At 39.4% G+C, this 21,819-nt stretch overlaps 1 protein-coding gene across 1 annotated transcript in view; it reads left to right on the top strand.

The window, feature by feature from the left end:
• LOC134538822 (ABC transporter G family member 20) overlaps positions 1 to 18,697 on the top strand; it is a 119,167-nt gene extending 100,470 nt beyond the window's left edge. The window contains exons 12-17 of the mRNA XM_063380336.1: positions 6,268 to 6,383; positions 9,505 to 9,575; positions 10,605 to 10,693; positions 12,335 to 12,511; positions 14,442 to 14,528; positions 16,999 to 18,697. Of these exons, the coding sequence (XP_063236406.1) occupies positions 6,268 to 6,383; positions 9,505 to 9,575; positions 10,605 to 10,693; positions 12,335 to 12,511; positions 14,442 to 14,528; positions 16,999 to 17,213 (755 nt within the window). The 3' untranslated portion in view covers positions 17,214 to 18,697. The remainder of the gene's footprint in view (positions 1 to 6,267; positions 6,384 to 9,504; positions 9,576 to 10,604; positions 10,694 to 12,334; positions 12,512 to 14,441; positions 14,529 to 16,998) is intronic.
• Positions 18,698 to 21,819: the final 3,122 nt, after the last annotated feature.

Raw genomic sequence — 21,819 nt, forward strand, 5'->3', positions numbered from 1 at the left:
TGTTCCTACCCTCTGCACCTGGTAGATAACACCAACTCAACACCCAACTGGTTTTATTGAAATAGAATTTAAAACAAACTCCAACATAAAACCAAAAGTAGGTACCTCAGTAGGTAACTGCTCCCTGATGATGGCGACTGCAATGTCGACCGAAACGTCGGTGAATTTATCGCCAAGTACACAGCTACAACCCAGAAGCCAAGCTATATCTTATGCAATGATTATCCCTAAACTGCTGGCAGTTACTACAAGTTATCAAAATATATGACTGCACTGATATTCAAAAATATAATAAACTTAAATTACTATTAAAATATATATCCCAATTATATTTTCCAAAAAAGGTTCAACTAGCAAAGTCCTATACAAAACGCTGGGGAGTGCGCAATTATTTCGTGTTTAAATCAAAAGTTAACTTCTTAAAATATCAACTTGAAAAAATTATATCTTCCAAACCAAATTTACATTCGCTCGCTGAGGTACACGCAATACTGTAACGTATATTCTGGCCCACCGCAAAGTCGCGTGGCCAAAAATATTCTAGTTTATCCAAACCAACACCATCTAAAATCAGATCAGCTGTACTCACAATTCCTCTCGTCGCTGCAGCAGAAACACTCGTAGCTAATCTAAAAAACAAGGCATTTGAAATTTCTTCGTGCCTTTTGGTAAACATGCCCTGGCCTGTCCCCGAAAGCCGAACAAACGTGCTCGAGGCTCATCGTGTGAAGAGTTCTGCACCGCGCCCGGGCGTGGACTGTACACTCCAACAGTCGCGGGCCCATTTGACTCCCCGCGCGAGGCGCTACCACGAGGTCTCGCCTCGACTGTCTCGTCACTTCACAGGGCAGCCAACTGACACTTCCTATTGCCAACTGTCACGTAAACTCTCTACACGAGGAAACTGATTCCGCACTCCCGCGCAACTCCCCAGTGATACGATAGACTTTAAAACAACAAGAAATAATTAAATAGGATAGGATAAACAACTTTTAATTAAAAAAACTAAAATAACAATAAGGTATAACATTTTGATATTTCAAAAAATATTTTAAAAAATAATTAAATAAATTATACCTTTATATATATATATACAGTAGAACTCCAATTATCCGAATTAATGGGGACCGGGACCCATTCGGATAATCAAATATTCGGATAATCGGATTTTTTTTAAAAAAATTGCCATTGGAGAGAATAAAAGCTACGTTTTGATATTGCACTATTTTTTTATTGAATTAAATGAAAGAAACATGAAATTTTCACATGTTTTAAATATAAATAAAATGTACTTATGTACAAGTTTAGAAATAAAAATCATTGTTTTTTAAACATCTCCGTCAATGTAAGCTGTTTTGCGGTCTTCAACCGTTTTCGGGCAGCCAGGTCACGCATTCGCTTGACGGTGAGCAGTTGCAAGTGGTCACACTCGGGCTGACGCTCCATCCACTTCAAAGCAGTCTCGAGGCCGGCAAATGCTTCACTAGCTGATGGTCCAGCGTCTACTTCAACATCAGCAGAAAGTTCTTCTTCCACTTCCACTTCAACATCTTCTCTCACACTTACAACAATTTCATCGTCATTGAGAATTTGAAAACCAGGGTCAGACGTGTCACAAGCCATCCACTCTCCTACATCTTCAGCACTTACTTCTGTACAACCAGGAATTTTTACAATCATTTTTCTTATTTCCTCTAGTGACAACGCATCTTTATCATCATCATCCTCTCCATATTCTTGTTTCTCATTTTCTTCAGATTCTTTTTTTTTGTTCTTCTCAGACGGTAGGCCTTTCAGTTTATTCCACGCACGTCTTAGCGTCAGTGCCGTAACCAAACTCCAAGCTTCCGCTACCATGTAACAGCAGTCCTTTAAATTTATTTTGCTATGATTTGCCAAAACCAATTCTTCATCTTCAGCACCTTCGATCAGCAGTTTTCTCAGCAGTTGCCTTCTGTAATGGCGCTTCATTGTTTCAATAACAGACTGGTCCATGGGTTGCAGCAAACTTGTAACATTGGGAGGCAAAAACGTCGTTTTAAACTGCCCATTCTCTCTTTCCAACAGTTCTGCTGTAGGATGAGTGGGTGCGTTATCAACAATTAAAAGCACCTTACTGCCTTCTTTTCCCACCGATTTTTGGTGCTTTTTCACTTCAGGAATAAACACTTCATCATACCATTCGGTAAACAAAGCTGCAGTCATCCAGGCCTTGGGTTGACTTTTGTAGAAGAGTGGAAGTTTTTTTACGTTTTTAAATGCTCTTGGATTTCTTGATTTTCCTATCAAAAGAAGTGGCAGTTTATGATTTCCAGTGGAGTTGGCACAGTTAAGCACTGTAACACGTTCTTTACTGACCTTATGTCCAGGGGCACTAGATTCCCTTTTAGAAGCCAAAGTGGTTTTTGGTAATGCTTTCCAAACAAGGCCAGTTTCATCGGCATTATAAACAAACTCCGGATCATAGGATTCTGATGCAGTTTTAAATTTTTCAATAAAATTTTCAGCAGCTGCAGAGTCTGCTGAAAGCTTCTCACCAGCCAAATCTAACTCGCGTACACCATGCCTGAATTTAAAATTCCTTAGCCAGCCGTTACTAGCCTTAAAATATGAATAACCAAGCTTTTCTGCTAAGATTTTGGCTTTTTCACAAAGGATTGGACCTGAAATCGGATTTCCCATAGAACGTTGCTGCAAAAACCATTTAAACACGGCATCTTCCAAATTTTTGTTGGTTGCTGTCTTCATTGTTTTCCTGGAGGAACTTCCATCTTAATTTTCAAGCACCGAAACAAAGTTTAAAAGTGTTGACTTACTGTTTTTAATGTCAGAAATTGTTGCTTGTCCAACACCATAAATCTCAGACAACTTCTTACCCGTTACACCTTTATCGAGTTGCTCTATAATTTTCAGTTTGTCCGCTAACGATAGCACAACACGTTTTCTTTTCGAAGCCATGGTATAAAAACAATACAGTACATACGTATTGTACACGCACAAACAAAAGTAAGCCGTAGCGAAAGAGTAGCGTCCTCGAGCAAGGTCAATAGCACACTGGCTAATCAAAACAAACAATGACAGGTGCGCCGTGACTGCAATGCGCCGGAACTTGTCTTAACTTGCCGTTGTGCCTACACACGCGGGGGGAAGTCAGTGTAGGCACAACGGCAAGTTAAGACAAGTCAAGTCAAGACTTGTTTGTGATTCGGATAATCGGCGATTCGGATAGTCGGAGTTCGGATAATTGGAGTTCTACTGTATATATATATAAAACAGGTTTCAAGGGCAAAGCCGTATTTTGGCCAGAGGCCTGGCCACATTCTGTTTGTTCGTCTGCGCTGTGATATAGTTCAAATTCCTTCCACAGGATTCTATGTGCTCTGCATACATTTAAATATTAACATTTGCTGATTTTGGCTTGTTTTTTTATGTGTTGTGTGTATATTTCTTTGACTTTTTTTTCTTTTTCTTTAAGACATATAGTGCAAACTATAAATGACCCAAAATAATTATTCAAATTATCCTTCCCTAATCATTAAAAAAATATATTTAGTATATTTCGTTCTTTTTTTTGTTATTTGTGCTTATCAACATGTTTAAAGATGCCAAGTAATCATTGGTGAACAAGCGGTACAATGTGTAGATTATTCCATCAACCAACATTCATAAAAAATAGTCCAACTGTACACCGTAGTGATTGGTAGATCTTTCATTGTTGATGTTATTTTTTTTATTTATTTAATAAAATTTCTTGAACAAACGCCATTGCAGTTTTTCACTGTTTGTCATGGGAGAAGATTATGAACGCAAAATAAAAATAATAAATAATAAATGAAAACACAAACCCTCAGAAAACTGTCTGTTTGCCCCTGATAACGGAAAATATGTCAGTTACCGAAACGTCGCAACTGTTTTGCCATATGAAAACCTACTGTGTTCGTTTTATAATTAATAACTGAACACTTGCTCAGTATGTGTCAGATTAGATCCATTTATACTGTAGTTCTTGTCTTGTTTGTTGTTCTTTGTTTATGTCTATGTATGTTTATTGTTGCCTGCCCTTACTGAGTTTTTTTATTCGTCGCTGTACATATGTATTGTACATAATGGTATTTCGTGCACACCGCTGAAGTTACCTCGCTGTCGGTATGCATGTTACAATTATATCAATAATAACAGTGCTCATCAACTAAAGCTTTAGTTATTTTTCCAGCAAGCATATTTCGAAAATATGTTTTCCCATGCCTTTGCAAAGAGTAAAGAGCATTTATAGTTTATTCCGTAGGTCAAAATTCGAGTTCGGTGTGATGGGTTCCGGGTTTGATTCCCAAGTGAGCCACGAATATTTGTGGTGTTTAAAATGGTAATGTAAGCAATTTAATAAGGTTCGAAACCCTCGTACATTCAGCTAAAGGGATGCTTATAATCTCAACGAACAGATATAAAATAAATATATATGATTTGAAAGAAATCCACAAAGCAAAATGTTCGCAAATAAAAGGTTGAATCTGAGTAAATTGACGCAGTAATCTAGTATTCGTTGAGGATCTAATCTTTAATATAGTAAAAGTATTCTTATGTTATTATTCTATTTTTTCCCAGAAATCACTAATAATCTCTGAGATGTTTCTTTACAATATTTCTTCGGTCGTCTCCTTGAATCACGTTCTTTGTATGCATGTGTCATTCTCTAATGACATCATTGTAAACTACATACACGTGAGTCCCAGGTGAAATATATAAATAAATACATCGCTGAATATAAAATCCTGACTTTCATTGAACATCACGAAGGGTTACTAAAGGAAAGTAGATTGTGATTTTTCGCTGCCGTTTTCAAGTTGTGGAAAATGTAAGTGTCAAACACAAACAGGTACAAGTATTTTGCTGTCAACAGTTAGGCAAAGTTGTCCTTACCATAATTTTAAATGTGTGAAACATCCGAACGAAATATTCTTTGCACTTTTTAACTTCCTCTGGACACAGAAACCGTTCATTATTACAAAAAACTATCACATAAATTCAGAAACTAGATTTGTTTCTCTATTAACCCCACAAATTACCGATTTAAATTCATACTCTTTCTCCAAATGCACTCGAGATAATAATTAATTGTAAGTTTACTACATGAAACCAGCGTAAATTAATTATGGAATTATATTATCATCTCCCAGATAAACAAACTATGTGCTTGTTACCAGATGTAATTATTATTGAAGTTATACTTATTTAGACGCGTTATGGAAAAACAAAATGATGAGAGTGGATAGTTACGGTGCGCGCGCAGAGTGCAACAAGAACTGACAGAGTTTAATGTATATATGTTCTTTCAAATCATATACTTAAGTATATTATAAATAATTTCCTCGTTATTTAATAAATAATGAAAATCAATAAATTAGAATAATCATTCAGTATATTTATTGATTTTTATTATTAATTTAATTTCGTATCGATTATCTTACTGAATTAAATGATTAATTTTATTTTGAATACTGAGTTTTTATTAATTTTTTTTAATTTGGTTGTCTTTATACTTTACTAATCTTATTTGCAATACCGTATATTTCTAATAATAATTTGCATGCAAAATTAAAATAAGTTTTTATCACTCCAAGTAAATGTAACTTTTAAAGCACGTACACGCACCCATGTTTTTTTTAAAGGTATGTATGCTCACGTGGGAACACCACATAACTTAGAAAGTCACAACTTAGAACTTTCATAACTTAGACAACTTGGAAAAATCCACGTAACTTAGAAACACACAACTTAGAAAGATCATAACTTAGAAACACACAACTTAGAAACACGCAACGCAGAACCACACAACTTAGAAACGTCATAACGTAAAAAGTCACAACTTAGAACTATCACAACTTAGAAACACACAACTTAGAACTGTCATAACTTAGAAACACGTAACTCATAAACACGCAACGCAGAACCACACAACTTAGAAACGTCATAACGTAAATGTCACAACTTAGAACTATCACATCTTAGAAACACGCAACTTAGAACTGTCATAACTTCTAAACACGTAACTCAGAAACACGCAACGCAGAATCACACAACTTAGAAACTTCATAACGTAGAAAGACATAACTTAGAACTGTCATAACTTAGAAAATTCTAAGTTGTGTGTTTCGATGTTGTGTGTTTCTAAGTTGTGTGTGTCTAAGTTGTGTGTGTCTAAGTCGTGTGTATCTAAGCTATGACAGCACCCCAGCTCACGTCACCAGCGGGACTGTGCCCGTGTTGCAGACCAGCAGATCGGACAGCTGCTCAACAGGGACCTGATCCTGGCCTACATGAACTTCACCAAGGACGTGCTCGGCGACTGCAAGTACAACACCAAGGTGGCGGAGCTGCCCGTGCGGGTGAGCAGTTGTAGCCACGTAGTCGCGTGGTCGCGTGGTCGCGTAGGCGCGTGGTGTGTTTACCAACCTAGAGGTCAGAGCTGCGATGGTTCCAATCACAGCGCTTACATGTATTTTGCATAAAAAAAATAATTTAAATATGTCGATAAGGACCATAATAGCTCTGGTAGGTAATGGAACATCGACCTTATGTGATGAGACAGAGCGACGCTGGCGCTTGAAGGGAGTAAAATTTAAATGCCGAAATTTAAATTCAACGGTCTCGTGAATCATTGTGAAAAAAAAATTATTTGACTTCCTAACCTAACTAAAACTAAGTGTATTTGGGAAGGGCCTAAGTGCGTCTCAGGCCGAAGCCCATACGCTCTATTCATGCAGGATGTTAGCCATGCAGGATAGGTAGCATGCATCATGTGCTAGGAGGGGATTGGCCAGCCACGGCAACGTTTTAACCATGAATAACTCCTCTCACTGACTATCCTAGACTATTAACTAGATAAGTTAGGCCCAGGTGAAACCTGCATAGACACAGGGAAAACCCTGGCCACTTTCATGCGGGGTGCAAAATTTCATCATTAATAACCAGCAGGTTGGTTACGGGAAAACAGAGGGATGGTTCTGGAAGAAATTTTGGACAGAGAAGCTAAAGTCTACCATTGGGGAGTCAGACAACCAGACACAAGGACTTAACTAGAGGAGGCAGACGGAGCTTGTACCCCGGTCTTTGCTTTTGAATGGGGAGGGGGGGGGCATGATAAACTGGCAGAGTCAATTTTATTATAGATATTTACTTGAATAACGTAGTGTTAGAACACAAAAAAAAAATGTATGAGGGCAGATGAACTGAGTTATTTATATTGAAAGATACATAGGTACATGTATATCGTCAAATCTTCAAATATTGTATTTTTTTACGTGATTTACGACTTGCGACGTATAAAATTGAAATGATTGCAAATAAATATATTTATTTACCATCGAAGTTGAATCTAGAATATTTATAACAGTGGAATTAATATGTGGTGGCTATGTGAGGGGTTGTCGGAAAGGGTTTTGGCTTGGTTGGTTTTTGATTTTAAAAAAGGGGTGGTTGGAGGGGGGGGGAGTTTGCCAAAATGAGTTCCTGCCCCGGGTGTTGGGTTCACTGGGTGACTGAGGGGTCCCAGTGTGATGTGGGAGACCAGCAGTGCTGATAAGGTCTACAGGGCCCAGGACACAGCCAACTGTCTGGTCAGCTGAGTGAGGCAGGTGACCATGCTGGGATGGGTAGCTCTAGCCTCTGGACATGGCTGGATCTGTAACCCCTCTCCTGTTCCGCATCCAGGCCGGCAGGGCTGACGCTAAGAAAGCTCGGTTAACAAACCAAAAAGGGGGAGCAATCCTCCATCTCAGAGCAGTGCTGTACTGTCCCGGGTGGGGACTAGTCTAGTGTCTTCACGTCCCTGAGTGTGTGTACACAGGCCTGGGCTCCCAGCTGGCGTCGCAGCTGATCACTCAGCCGTGTGGCTGACACCTGTGTGCCACGCGTCAGCCACACTGCCTGCGGTGTGGCCGAGCCACGCCCGGCCACAACCACCTCGTCCCAAACTGTGGCCGCACGGGCGATTTTTTTTTTGACGTGACCACGTCTAATAAATCGATGAACGCCGGCTGCACGCACGAAAAAGTGTCCCGTTACGCAAAATGTCCCGTTCCGCTGTGTCCCGTTACGCTCATTTTATATTGCTCTTTGCTAACCTGAACCTCCTAGCATTGCGACCGAGTCCGTGGCGTAATTCTGTTTTCATGCATTTCAATGTAACATTTTCATTGCTCTTTGCTAACCCGTTCCCCCTAGCATTGCTGCAGAGTCCGTGGCGCAAATATATTATTTTTGACTGCATCTTGGTGTTGGGTAAGCCATTTTCCTTCACATCATCCTTGAAACACTCCCATTCGTTTCCTACTTTTCCTATCATCGTCCTATCCTTAACAGAATAACACAGATTGGAAGAAGTTAAATAGCAAACATGTATAAAAGTTATAGTTAAAATAATCTCTTCGTTAAAGTAATAAACATATTTGAAGTAATTAGTTTAAATAAAAGTAAATTTATCAATTAAATTGTAGATTTCATTTCACTCCAATCCATACCAAATAGTGATAATTAAATAAAAATTATTCAATTTTATGCAATAATTTCATCAATGTTTTGTTATGACGTTGTCACGTTAAGCTATCGTCCGTAAACCGACTTTACAGACAACCAATTTTTTAAATGTAACATAAATATTCATGCCAACTTTCAGATATATCTAAATTTGTACATTTACATGAAAACAACTGTACCACTGCAAAAATAGTGTTCGCACAGTTATACTGGGTTCGGATTCTTGCCCGGGCGTTTATGCTTTTGTGTGGTCCCAGTACCTCCATGAGTTAAAGAGTTATTTGTAAACCGATTCCCTGAATAGCTCTCCAGCATTATCTGCGCACGTTATTGAAGTTATGAAACAAAACGAATTCTAACTTTTGAATATTCGATTATATTTTCCATGGTTTAAAAAAATTATTTGCCAATTTTCGTGAAAAATTCTTGGTATTATCTTTAAAAAAAACGCGTGTCATATATACAAAAAAACTATATCCATGTGTTGTACAAATTTACAATATAGGTATTTCTTGTTGTTTTTCGAACTGTTTCTTGGGGGAAAGTTTGCAAACGAATCTTTTTGTAAAAGCACAAAAAGGTTTTCTGTGTGGCTGACTTGACCTTGACTCTGTACAACCTGTGGGAGTTCTGTGCGGGCTTCCATCGCAGATAATCCTGTCGCTGACTTCAGCAGAAACATTCAGTGGAAGGCCTTCGACATGAACACCATCTTCACGTCGGATCTAGTGAAAGGCCTTCGACATGAACGCCATCTTTCACGTAGGATCTAGTGGAAGGCCTTTGACATGGACACTATCTTCACGTCGGACCTAATGGAAGGCCTTCGACATTAACGCCATCTTTCACGTCGGATCTAGTGAAAGGCCTTCGACATGAACGCCATCTTCACGTAGGATCTAGTGGAATGCCTTCGACGTGGGCACTATCTTCACGTCGGAACTAATTCTTCTTGTTTGTTTCGTTTCGCAGCTGAACGATCCCGTGTACGGATACAGGATCCCTAACTTCACGGACTTCGCAGCTCCGGGAGTCATCCTCACGTGAGTTCGTCCTTCGGAAGATTAAGGCGGGGCCTCACCGGAATCACAACAGCAGGGCGAGAACGAGATAATTCTCCAGCCACTCTCGCTCGATACACATGTGACGTCCCGCGACAAAATACGTGGGCTCATCAGATTTCACCGATTTAAAATTTTTATTTCTATTTCCATCTCTTTCGGGGGCATTATGTTACTGAAATGAGCATAGGAATCTGGTTTGACAATGTTGGTTGGACTGGTGTATTGGTTATAATTTTAAATTCGTTTATTATTTTAGTTTTTTTTAACTAAATTTTTGGGATTTAGTAAGACATGTTTACATATGATGGGTTTTTTATAAACAAATATTATATATTGAACACAGTTTTCTCTAAAAGATACATTAAATTCAACTCGTAAAATTTGATGATTGTCGTGCATGTAGACCAAATGTAATGGCAAAATTAATTGTATCTGTTGGTTTTGTTTTGGTTTGTCGTGTGGTTGATGAACCGCATTTTCACAACAAAGCGATGTGTCGCTGTCGTGTCGCGTCCTTCAGGTCACGTCGTGCTGTTGTGATTCCAGCATCACGTCTGCATGTGATGAAGATGTATTTAGTGATTTAGTGATGGGTCGAATCCCAATTTTATCGAATCTGGATCTCGAATTAGAATCCTAAAGAGTACTTCGAATACACCCCCGAAATCCCAATCTAGGTCTCAAGTGTCCAAAATAAAATAACGTACCATAGGCTATATTATTAATGGAGTTGAAACATTAGTCATTTCTAGAATCAATAATTATTGTAATTATATTTATATAATAACGTGTTAAAAGTACAATGCTTGGGGAAAGATAACAACTGAACTAGTAAACTTCAGATGTTATCAGTGTTTAATTTTTAAATTTACTTTATTCCTCCGATGTTTTTTCCTTCGAATCGTTTCCCTCGAGTACCGAATACTTCGAATACCAAGTGAGGATTTGATGGAATTTGAGGATTGAGGATTGGATTGTCCCATCCCTAATTGTGACTTTGTCCTGCAGGATAATCTTCTTCCTGGCGGTGGCTCTGACGTCAGGCGCCATGCTTATCGAGAGGAACGAAGGCATGCTGGAAAGGAGTTTGGTGTGCGGTGAGTGGCTCGCCAATGGGAACACACGTCAGAGGTTGTATTCAGGGACGTCGGATTTTTCATGAGTGGGGGGGGGGGGGGCGAAAAGATGTATCACACTTACGTCATTCCTAGAGCGGGGGTCCGGAGGCCCCCGAAAAATTTGAAATTTTAGATGCAAAATTGTGCTATTTAATGAGTTTTCGAACCAAAATATTAAATATATCATTCTAAGAATTTGATGACGTAGTATGTATTAAATACTACTCTGACAGTAGATGTAGTACAATTTAAATAAAATACCATCTATTAATTTGCAATCATTTTACAGTATATTGACAATCATAAATTTGATTTTCTAATCAATGTGATCACCAATACAACGTTTGTAACTACTGGTTGAGAAAAATACTACTAGGACCAAACATTTACTCTGGGAAAAGGAGGGGGGCTAAATGCTACTCTCGCCCCCCCCCCCCCCCATGCATAACAGCACGGGGGCGACTCGCCCCTGCTGCCACCCCCCCCCCCCTGTTCCGACGTCCCTGGTTGTATTGGCATGGGACGCCAGCCTCGGTCCAGTTGGGTCCAGCTCAGTGTGTGTAGCCCTTTATCTAAGTTCACAGCTCACCAAAGACGTTGGTGAGAAACCTTACTGGCCAACATAAATTCCGAGACATCTTGGCGATAAAGCCATTTTGTTAGTGACGTCACACTTCGACATTTAACTAAGACACGCGTATATTTTCTTGCTGTTTCACACAAGTGTCTGACACTTGTACTGAGTGTGATCAAGGGCCTCCAGAATAATGGCTTTATAAATTAAAATTGGAATTTAAAAAGGCTACTTATGTCTCGTAATCAAAGGTATATATTTACAAGTGCATTAAATATCATCGTATTTTTTTTTTTTTACCTGATAACGTCTTATAAATCGATGAACGCCGGCTGCACGCACGAAAAAGCATGACTCATTGTCACGTTCCGTCTGAGCCGAGCGTGCAAGAAACGGCAAACCACCGTGCGATAAAATCTTCTATAATATCAAACAGGTTAAGGCGAAATTCTTAAAAGCAGCATTTAAAAATTTTCATTTATTTGTCCAATTTTGTCATTTCAAATTAACATTATATTAACATTGATTTTATTTGTTTATTTCTATAACTAATTGTTCGTGATTATATTTAAACAAATTGCTTAAATTAAATTTGCAAAAACTGTAAATAATATTTGAAAATTAAAAAGTATGCAAATTTTCATCAATGTTTTGTTATGGCGTCACGTTAAACTATCGTCCGTAAACCGACTTTACAGACAACCAATTTTTTTTAAAGAATTCTACGTTTTATTTCGTGTCCGATTTTCTTATTATAAGTGTACATAACTTATATGCAACACGAGAACACATGAATTTGCTTGTTTCCGTGGTTAGATGTTACACAATACTGGATACTGGCGAGTACCAAAACACTCTTTCAGGGGTTTTTTTTTTTACTTTATTTCACTGTGAAGGAATCCTCTAATAAAGATAAACAGTTATCCTTCTTCCTGTAAGCAAACTTGAAATTTCTTTACATATGTGTATACGATTCTGCTTGATTATTTCTTTTGTGAATCAAGCTCTCCTTCTGCAGGTACTAACGTGTTTATTTGAAACCGCAGGCATCACCAGCTCGGAGATACTGTTCTCGCACGTGGTGACGCAGTTCGTGGTGATGTGCGGCCAGACGTCCATGGTGCTGGTGTTCTCCTTCCTGGTGTTCAACATCACGTGCGAGGGCCACCTGGTGTGGGTGGTGCTGCTCACCATGCTCACCGGCCTCTGCGGCATGTGCTTCGGTGAGTGCTGTACCTCTGCGGCGTGTGCTGCGGTCAGTGCTGTACCTCTGCGGCATGTGCTGCGGTCAGTGCTGTACCTCTGCGGCGTGTGCTGCGGTCAGTGCTGTACCTCTGCGGCGTGTGCTTCGGTCAGTGCTGTACCTCTGCGGCATGTGCTGCGGTCAGTGCTGTACCTCTGCGGAGTGCGCTGCGGTCAGTGCTGTACCTCTGCGGCATGTGCTGCGGTCAGTGCTGTACCTCTGCGGCGTGTGCTGCGGTCAGTGCTGTACCTCTGCGGCATGTGCTGCGGTCAGTGCTGTACCTCTGCGGCGTGTGCTGCGGTCAGTGCTGTACCTCTGCGGCGTGTGCTTCGGTCAGTGCTGTACCTCTGCGGCATGTGCTGCGGTCAGTGCTGTACCTCTGCGGCATGTGCTGCGGTCAGTGCTGTACCTCTGCGGCATGTGCTGCGGTCAGTGCTGTACCTCTGCGGCATGTGCTGCGGTCAGTGCTGTACCTCTGCGGCGTGTGCTTCGGTCAGTGCTGTACCTCTGCGGCATGTGCTGCGGTCAGTGCTGTACCTCTGCGGCATGTGCTGCGGTCAGTGCTGTACCTCTGCGGCATGTGCTGCGGTCAGTGCTGTACCTCTGCGGCGTGTGCTTCGGTCAGTGCTGTACCTCTGCGGCATGTGCTGCGGTCAGTGCTGTACCTCTGTGGCATGTGCTGCGGTCAGTGCTGTACCTCTGCGGCGTGTGCTTCGGTCAGTGCTGTACCTCTGCGGCATGTGCTGCGGTCAGTGCTGTACCTCTGCGGCATGTGCTGCGGTCAGTGCTGTACCTCTGCGGCATGTGCTGCGGTCAGTGCTGTACCTCTGCGGCATGTGCTGCGGTCAGTGCTGTACCTCTGCGGCATGTGCTGCGGTCAGTGCTGTACCTCTGCGGCGTGTGCTTAGGTCAGTGCTGTACCTCTGCGGCATGTGCTGCGGTCAGTGCTGTACCTCTGCGGCGTGTGCTTCGGTCAGTGCTGTACCTCTGCGGCATGTGCTGCGGTCAGTGCTGTACCTCTGCGGCGTGTGCTGCGGTCAGTGCTGTACCTCTGCGGCGTGTGCTGCGGTCAGTGCTGTACCTCTGCGGCATGTGCTGCGGTCAGTGCTGTACCTCTGCGGCGTGTGCTTCGGTCAGTGCTGTACCTCTGCGGCATGTGCTGCGGTCAGTGCTGTACCTCTGCGGCGTGTGCTGCGGTCAGTGCTGTACCTCTGCGGCGTGTGCTTCGGTCAGTGCTGTACCTCTGCGGCATGTGCTGCGGTCAGTGCTGTACCTCTGCGGCATGTGCTGCGGTCAGTGCTGTACCTCTGCGGCGTGTGCTGCGGTCAGTGCTGTACCTCTGTGGCATGTGCTGCGGTCAGTGCTGTACCCACGTGTACACCCGAACACCTGTCAACGAAAAATACATACATCCGATCAAAAATTATAGGACTGAGAAAATATACTCATGCATACCATATTTCATGTTTTCTTTTAAAAATATGTTTTTCAATATCAATTTTTTTATGAAGTAGCTTGGCTTCTGGGTTTTAGCCGCGTCCTTGGCGTTTCGGTCAACATTGCAGTCGCCATCATCAGGGAGCAGTTACCTACTGTTCGCTAATGTAACTGTTCCCTGACGACGGCGACTGCAATGTCGACCGAAACGTCGGTGAATTACTCGCCAAGGACGCGGCTGCAACCCAGAAGCTAAGCTACTTCAGGCAATGGCCGTGAAAGCTATGCGAACATTATCAATGTTTATGCATTTATTAAGGTTTTTCTCTCTGTAATATTACAAAAAAAAAAAAACATGTTACTGACCTGATTGTTTAAAATGCTACGTCACCATTACAGACTACACGCATTGCACGAACTTCGTGCGAGGACAATGTATCTGATGCAGTGTGTTTGGTGGAATGTTCCCGCAGGTTTCGTGGTGTCGTGTCTGTGCGACAACGAGAGGACTGCTACGTACCTGGCGCTGGGCAGCTTCTTGCCGATAGTCATGTTGTGCGGTGAGTCATGTCCAGCCGTCAAGCTGACCAGTCTACACTGCCAAGCTTGCAGCAAGTTGTTATAGCAAGTACCATGTGTGCTATCTTGCAGCAAGCTTGGTTCGAGCTGACTATTCTACATGAGTCAAGCTTGTAGCAAGTTTGATTCGAGCTACTATTCTACACGAGTCAAGCTTGCAGCAAACTTTATTTAAGCTAACTAGTCTGCATGAGTCAAGCTTGCAGAAAGCTTGATTCTAGCTAACTATTCTACACGAGTCAAGCTTGCAGCAAGCTTGATTCTAGCTAACTATTCTACACGAGTCAAGCTTGCAGCAAGCTTGATTCTAGCTTACTATTCTACACGAGACAAGCTTGCAGCAAACTTGATTCTAGCTAACTAGTCTAAACGAGTCAAGCTTGCAGCAAGCTTCATTCGAGCTAACTAGTCTACATGAGTCAAGCTTGCAGTAAGCTTGATTCTAGCTAACTAGTCTACACGGGTCAAGCTTGCAGCAAGTTGTTATAGCAAGTACCAAGTGTGCTAGCTTACAGCAAGATTTATTTGAGCTAACTATTCTACATGGGTCAAGCTTGCAACAAGCTTGATTCTAGCTAACTAGTCTACACGGGTCAAGCAGCAAGTTGTTATAGCAAGTACCAAGCGTGTTAGCTTACAGCAATATTGATTCGAGCTAAGAAGTCTACACGGATCAAGCTTGCAGCAAGATTGAGTCAAGCTAACTAGTCGACACGAGTCAAGCTTACAGTTCGCACATAGTTGAGGTTGAAACATATCACATAACTCTAGATCTACATTTTATTTAGTTTATGACTAGTGCAGTTTAATAACACATTCCGTTAAGTTTAAAATATGTATTTGATAACTTTTATCTCAAGATCATGTCTTCTACAAACTATAGTGACTGATAAGGTGATTTTGACGGTTCCTCTGTTCTCTGGTGCGTCGTAAGTCAATGCGTTTTTTTTTTTTTTTTTAAAGAAGACGAAGGTCAGGCCTCGTTCAGAAGTTACGCTTCTCACCACTTACTCCTTTACTGACATACAATAGTTAGTTGATAAAATAATGTGCCACTTAAGATAAGCATAACCGCCAGTAGGCTACCCAAATCTCTCCACGTCAATGTAGAATTCCAAGCTCTCTTTCCAGTACCCATTTGCTTGAAGTAAGAATGTTCTCTGTAAACTGACAACAGTTGTTAGTGAGCTCCACACTCGCATTGTTTTATAGTGCTACGTCACCATCACTGACTACACTCCGCATACCTCGGTCGAACTTAAGCCGTCTTTGTACGCACATCTGTACAATAGGCCTAACGTGTCTGCAAACACTTTTAGTAAGCTACAATATTCTTACAGAAATATATAAAAATATTATTTATATTTTGTAATCTATAGACTATATTAAAGCATGGCCGTACTTCGCAATTTCAAATGTTTATTTTTTTTGTAAATACCGTGTAATGGTGTAATGTTTAAGATAATTTATTTTCATTATTTACCGCCTACCAATTACTGTATGTACCTGTTAGTTATTGTGCAAAATAAAATGTCATAAAAAATTTAATACTAATTTATGTCAGGCTCTCGGAATAGTTTCAAAAAAATGTTGCCTTAGGAATAGTTGCAAAAATAAAATGCGGCCCTCGGAATAGTTTCAAAAATATGACGTGGCCTTCTAAAAGATCGTCGTGTAACATCGTAGCTCTCGGTAGGAGTAATTTTGTGAATGTAACGGAAGTCGCATGGAACGGAAATGTGTAACCACGGTGCTGCCATCTGTGACGGATGGCGCGAACCAGAGTTCAAAAAGCCATAGGGAAACTTAATAGTATTAAATTTTAAACGAAAATTTACCAAGATGGGCAGTTTTTTTTTTAAGTATAATTCCTTGTCGAAAATAAGTTCCAAAGCCGGATTTTAATATGTTTTCGAGTTTTTTTTGTTTGTTTTTTTCGCTTTTATCATAACATCGTAACCATTCCATTATATAGTTTAAGTGGGATGCAAATGGTATGTTTCGTCTCGTAGCTTGTCAAAGAATGTTAAGTTTAAGTGTAATTTTAGCATGAGAACACGTCACTGAGAGGTAGGATGTCGCGCATAGCAACATAAGTTTACTTATTTGACGACAAAATACATTAGCTGTGCGAAGAACACTTAATGCTCTTTTGTAATAAAAAGGTCATGTTACGTATAAATGAGTAGGAGATGCAAACATTCCTGCTTTGCCACACCACAAAAATGTGTGGCTACAAAAATGGAGTGCATTAACTTTCACTGGTTTGTTTGCCAGATAATAGCTTATTCATTACTTCTCACAATCAATGTAGCTGTGTTAGCAGTAGGTATATTACGAAAGCCACCATCTAGCGGACGGGCCTGAAACTGTTTCGGCACCCCGTCCCCTGCTGGGAGTCAAGCGGGGGTGCAGCGTCGCTCCCAACGTCACGCGTGTGTGTGCTCGCAGGCATCATCTGGCCGGTGGAGGGCATGCACGGGTCGCTCAAGATCATCAGCTTCCTGCTGCCGCTGACCAAGTCCACCGAGTCGCTGAGGACCATCCTGGCGCGCGGCTGGGCCATCTCGCAGCCCACCGTGTACTTCGGCTTCGTGGCCACCATGCTGTGGATGGCGGTGTTCCTCGTCACCAGCATCCTGGTGCTCAAGTTCAAGAAGGGCTAGGCCCCTCCGCTGCGCCAGCAGTGCCTCGAGATCTGCCTGGGGACGTTCGCACGTCTGCGCTCCCAAACGGGAAGCCTACAACTCACGTAGTTTCGGTTCCCTGCAAGAATTTCCGAAGATTTCCGAAGTTTTGCGTTTTGGTATTAACGCCACTTCAGCCGCTAAATCAGAAGTTTCCAATGAAAACAAGCATGTTGTGACTGGCCTAACCTAACCTAACCCTTCGATTTTTTTTAAATTTCAATTTTTGAGAGAAATCCGAAGTTGCACGAACGTGGTAGGGAACCGAAACTACGTGAGTTGTAGGCTTCCCATCCCAAACACTGAACTTTAAACACTTTCATTCAACACACACACACATACACACTGTGCAGGGCCGGTGCAAGGTATTTTGGCGCCCTAGGCGAAAAACCTTAATGTCCCCCCCCCCCCCCCCCCCAACGACAGACACCCCAAAAAAAATTTTCCTTGCCTCAAAATAGTTGGAAATAGTGTTCAATGAACACAACACACCATGCATATGGTTAGTTGTGAACATTTCTCAAATGGCATTCTACATGACAGGGATCCAGTGCATCTTCTTGTCCATGGTATTGTCTCGAGCGATAAATACAAACATTTTCGGACATATTTTCATTGACGTTTTGGCCTCCTCAGAACGCCATGCATAGGTATGCACTCATTATTTTAACGTGTATTTGAGATACATTTTTTAATCTAATTTTGGTAGTATCATATTTGCAAATGCACTAGAAACATGATGAAGCAGGCCACTGTGTTTGAAAATGTTACATAAATTAGTTTACAAATGCTTGTTTGTAATGGTGTGTGTGCATAGAAAACTTTTGTAATTCAGTAATATACTGTATTTGGTACTCAAACACCAACAATATGTATCGCTTGATTTTCATTGTTTGCTACATATTTATTTTTATAACACCTCTTTTTGTAAATAATTTGTGTTTATGATGAGGATGAAGTTTATATACAAATCATGAATGACTGTGTGATTTGGGCATACTTAGTGATTCTGTAGGTATATGGCCAGTTCACTGATGGAATAAATAGTGTAAGTTGTGAATCTAGATTCAGAGGAAACTATTGTAATGTAGACAAGCAAAATAAAATTTACTCTAAAAAGTGATGAAAATATTAATTTATATATTATGTATTATTAAAAATATTATGAAATATTGTGATGATAAAACTATTATTGATATTTCTGACCAATTTTCTTGCCTTTACAATGAGTATGTATACGAGTGTATTATTTAATATTTTGTGTTTAAATAAATATTTGTAAATTTTAACTTATCAGTATTGTATGAATCCTAAACCCATATTAAAGTTGTAAAACCGTTTAGTCGGGCGCTAACATTTGATGGCACAATGGTAATCAAATAAATATTTTGTTTTCTCACAGCATCTCATTACATGCCAAACCTGCAAAATCTTAACAACTGTGAATAATTAATGCTAGTCCCTGCATGAAAAGTTTTCTGCGCATTTGATATGTCAATCTTCAATTAAACTCGCCAAGACAAGCCTGCAAGCGAGAATCAAGCGAAACACACCACAGAATTAAGGGCGCCAGAAACCCTTTTTCCGTTTTATGACAATCTTTGAAATTCAAAATTAATTATGAAACAAGAATTATAATGATTGATGTGCCAATCTTTTCATTTTGCAAGCTTTTCTCAAGCAATGAAATGTTGATGCTACTAGAATGTGTGCGTGGACATCAGAATTTCTTAAGAATTAGCTACTATTCTTGGAGTGTTGGGGTTGTCATTAACAGATTATGAAGCTCTGAGCGCATAAAACAAACACCTTACACAATAAATGCGGACTCTTGGAAATAATTATTGAACAAATATAGCGCCTTGCACTAAAAAAAAAATTAATACAAATTATTTCGTTAAATTTGTACCTGAGTTTATCCTCCTCTCTGTAAGTTACAATTCCAGCACATAATAAAAACCTTAGTTCAATACAAAAAAAATTCAGGTTATAATACTAAATTAGATTATGGAGGCATGCATGTCCCAATATCCCTGTCACTCAACTTTCAGCACACTCAAGTTCCACTTCATATTCGCTTACACCACACAAAAGAGATGGTGCTGTAACTTAGAAAAAAAAAGCTTACAACTATCATAATTTAGAAACACACAATTCAAAACTACCATACCTCACAAACATTTTACTTAGACTCACACAACTTAGCCGGAGTTCGCCCAGGCTACAGGCTAAGGATTCAGGAGCCGACTGTAATCTTTGATTGTGACATCACGGCGGCCATCTTAGATGAGCTTAACCAGACGGCCATCTTGGATTCCGCAATTTCGTTTTCTAGAACTTTAAGCCATTTTGAATTCCACCATTTTGTTTTCTATAACTTTCCGACAATATTATGAATTTTATGTAAACATTGCAATTTTCGTTACGACCGCCATCTTGAAAATCCATAATTATTATCAGAAAAATTAAGGGGAAAAAATTAATCAAATTTTGATAAAATATTGTTTGAATACATCATTGCAATTTTCGTTATGGCCTCCATTTTGAAAATCCATAAATATAAGACAATTTGAAAAATACATTAAAATTTATAAAAAATTCATTAATCAAATATTAAAAATATTATTAAAAAACACTTCATGGAGCTCGGAGTCCTTGGTTCGAACCAGGTGAGGGCAAAAATAAAAATGGCACCCGATCCTTCCTCCACGGAAGCCACCGGCAGACAGACCACCCACCACCAATAACAAGGTATATATACTGCCAGCAGGTATGATAGCATGTTCGCCATCTTGTTTTCATCTGCTGGAGATCTTCATCTCTTTCTTCTGCTAGAGTGCACTGCCACCTTGTTACTTTAATTTTTACCCACTATGGTACAGTTATCATTTATTATTACTATGGCACCCACCATCTTGAAATTTAGATGCCATTTTGGAAATTCGTAATTATTTAGCTATAAATTCAGAAAAATTCCTAAATTCATAAAAAAAATCACTCATTTGTTTAATGATTTATTCGAACTATTCCAGTCCTTTGTTAGATAGGTACTTGATCAATGCAAAAAATAATAATCTTATGTAAAAAATGAATAATTAAATTTTGATGCTAACACCCTATTTTCTTTATTTAATGTTAATTAAATAACTAGCCCACATAATTAATTTCACTTTATTTATTTAATTTTCAACCCACACTATACATTTTTTATCATTGCCTTATATTCTGAAAGAAATTCAAACAAGCCAGTGGCATTGCAGTTAAAACTAAAAAGTTTCAGTTCTGCAATAAATTTAATTCTCCTTATTTGTACAACCCAAAAATGTTAAAAATGTAACTTTGGCAGCTAATTATGCAAAAAGTATGTGATGTATATATTTTTCAATTCGTGAAAGTTAAACAATTGAAATAGTCTAAAAGTTGATCAGTGATTTATAGAAATACAAAATAATGCCCTGAAATGGGAGGCACCCCCTTAAAGACTGTCTTTAAAATTGAAGACCGAACAAAAACTGACATAAGGATGATACTCCAGTTGTATGTAAAAAAGTTTTTTTTTTAATTCCGTGACAATTTAAAAAAAATTTATAACTTATTACAAGTTATATGTAATCATGAGTAGTAAACAAACACACCCCCCACCCCACAGGCATAACCAGGCACATTATAATATATCATCGCGTCAGGAAAAAAATTGGTCGCATTACTTATGGAACGCACCTTGTACTTAAAAAGGTTTATAAATGCAAATGTTAGGCTATTTCATAAGCCATGATATAACACTATTTATTAATTTATTAAACTTGATATAAATTTGTATGATATAAAAAAATAAACCCTATAAAATACATTTTTAAAAATTGGTTTTCACATATTTCAATGAATTACTTAAATTTTAATATATTCTAAAAATCTTATAAATATAGAATTTAAAAAAATTATATAAATTAATATCTATGTAACAACATAATTACACCCTGAATCCATGAATCAACAGCTCCTGTGTCTTTCATGGAGTATGCATCCTTGAGTTTAACAACTTTGTTAATTTGTACCTCCAGTCAATTCAACTTCTCCCAAATATAATCAACACTTAAAATTAAAATTCAGTTTTAGTTTTTCCTGTCAATAATTTTTTTTTGGATCATGTTATTACATAGGTAACTATTCCCAGATTTAATTAAAACAAATATAATTAATTCTTCACAAAATTTTTAATACAAAAGAAAAATCTTAAAAATGTGTTTCAGTAACCTTTTTGTGAAAAATACAAATGGTTTCTTTATCTTTTTCTTACTTAGAGCATACTATTTTGTTATGTTGAATGTGAGTTATTAGTATACTCTATATCAATCCACTGGAGAAACAAATAAAACAGCAATGAATATTATCTTAACAGCCACAATGTAATGTCACAACCTCAATATTATTTTTGAGGGATCAAAAATACACATGGGCTGTTGAAAGATGAAGTAAAACACAGCTAACCACCTGGGCAAAGTCAACATTAGCATTCTAACATTCACGTACACAAGAATTAATATATATGTATATGTTTTTAGGTATGGCTTCCTACATGACTTGC

The sequence above is a fragment of the Bacillus rossius genome, chromosome 14 (genome assembly GCF_032445375.1).
Source record: "Bacillus rossius redtenbacheri isolate Brsri chromosome 14, Brsri_v3, whole genome shotgun sequence".
Classification (NCBI taxonomy): Eukaryota; Metazoa; Arthropoda; class Insecta; order Phasmatodea; family Bacillidae; genus Bacillus; species Bacillus rossius.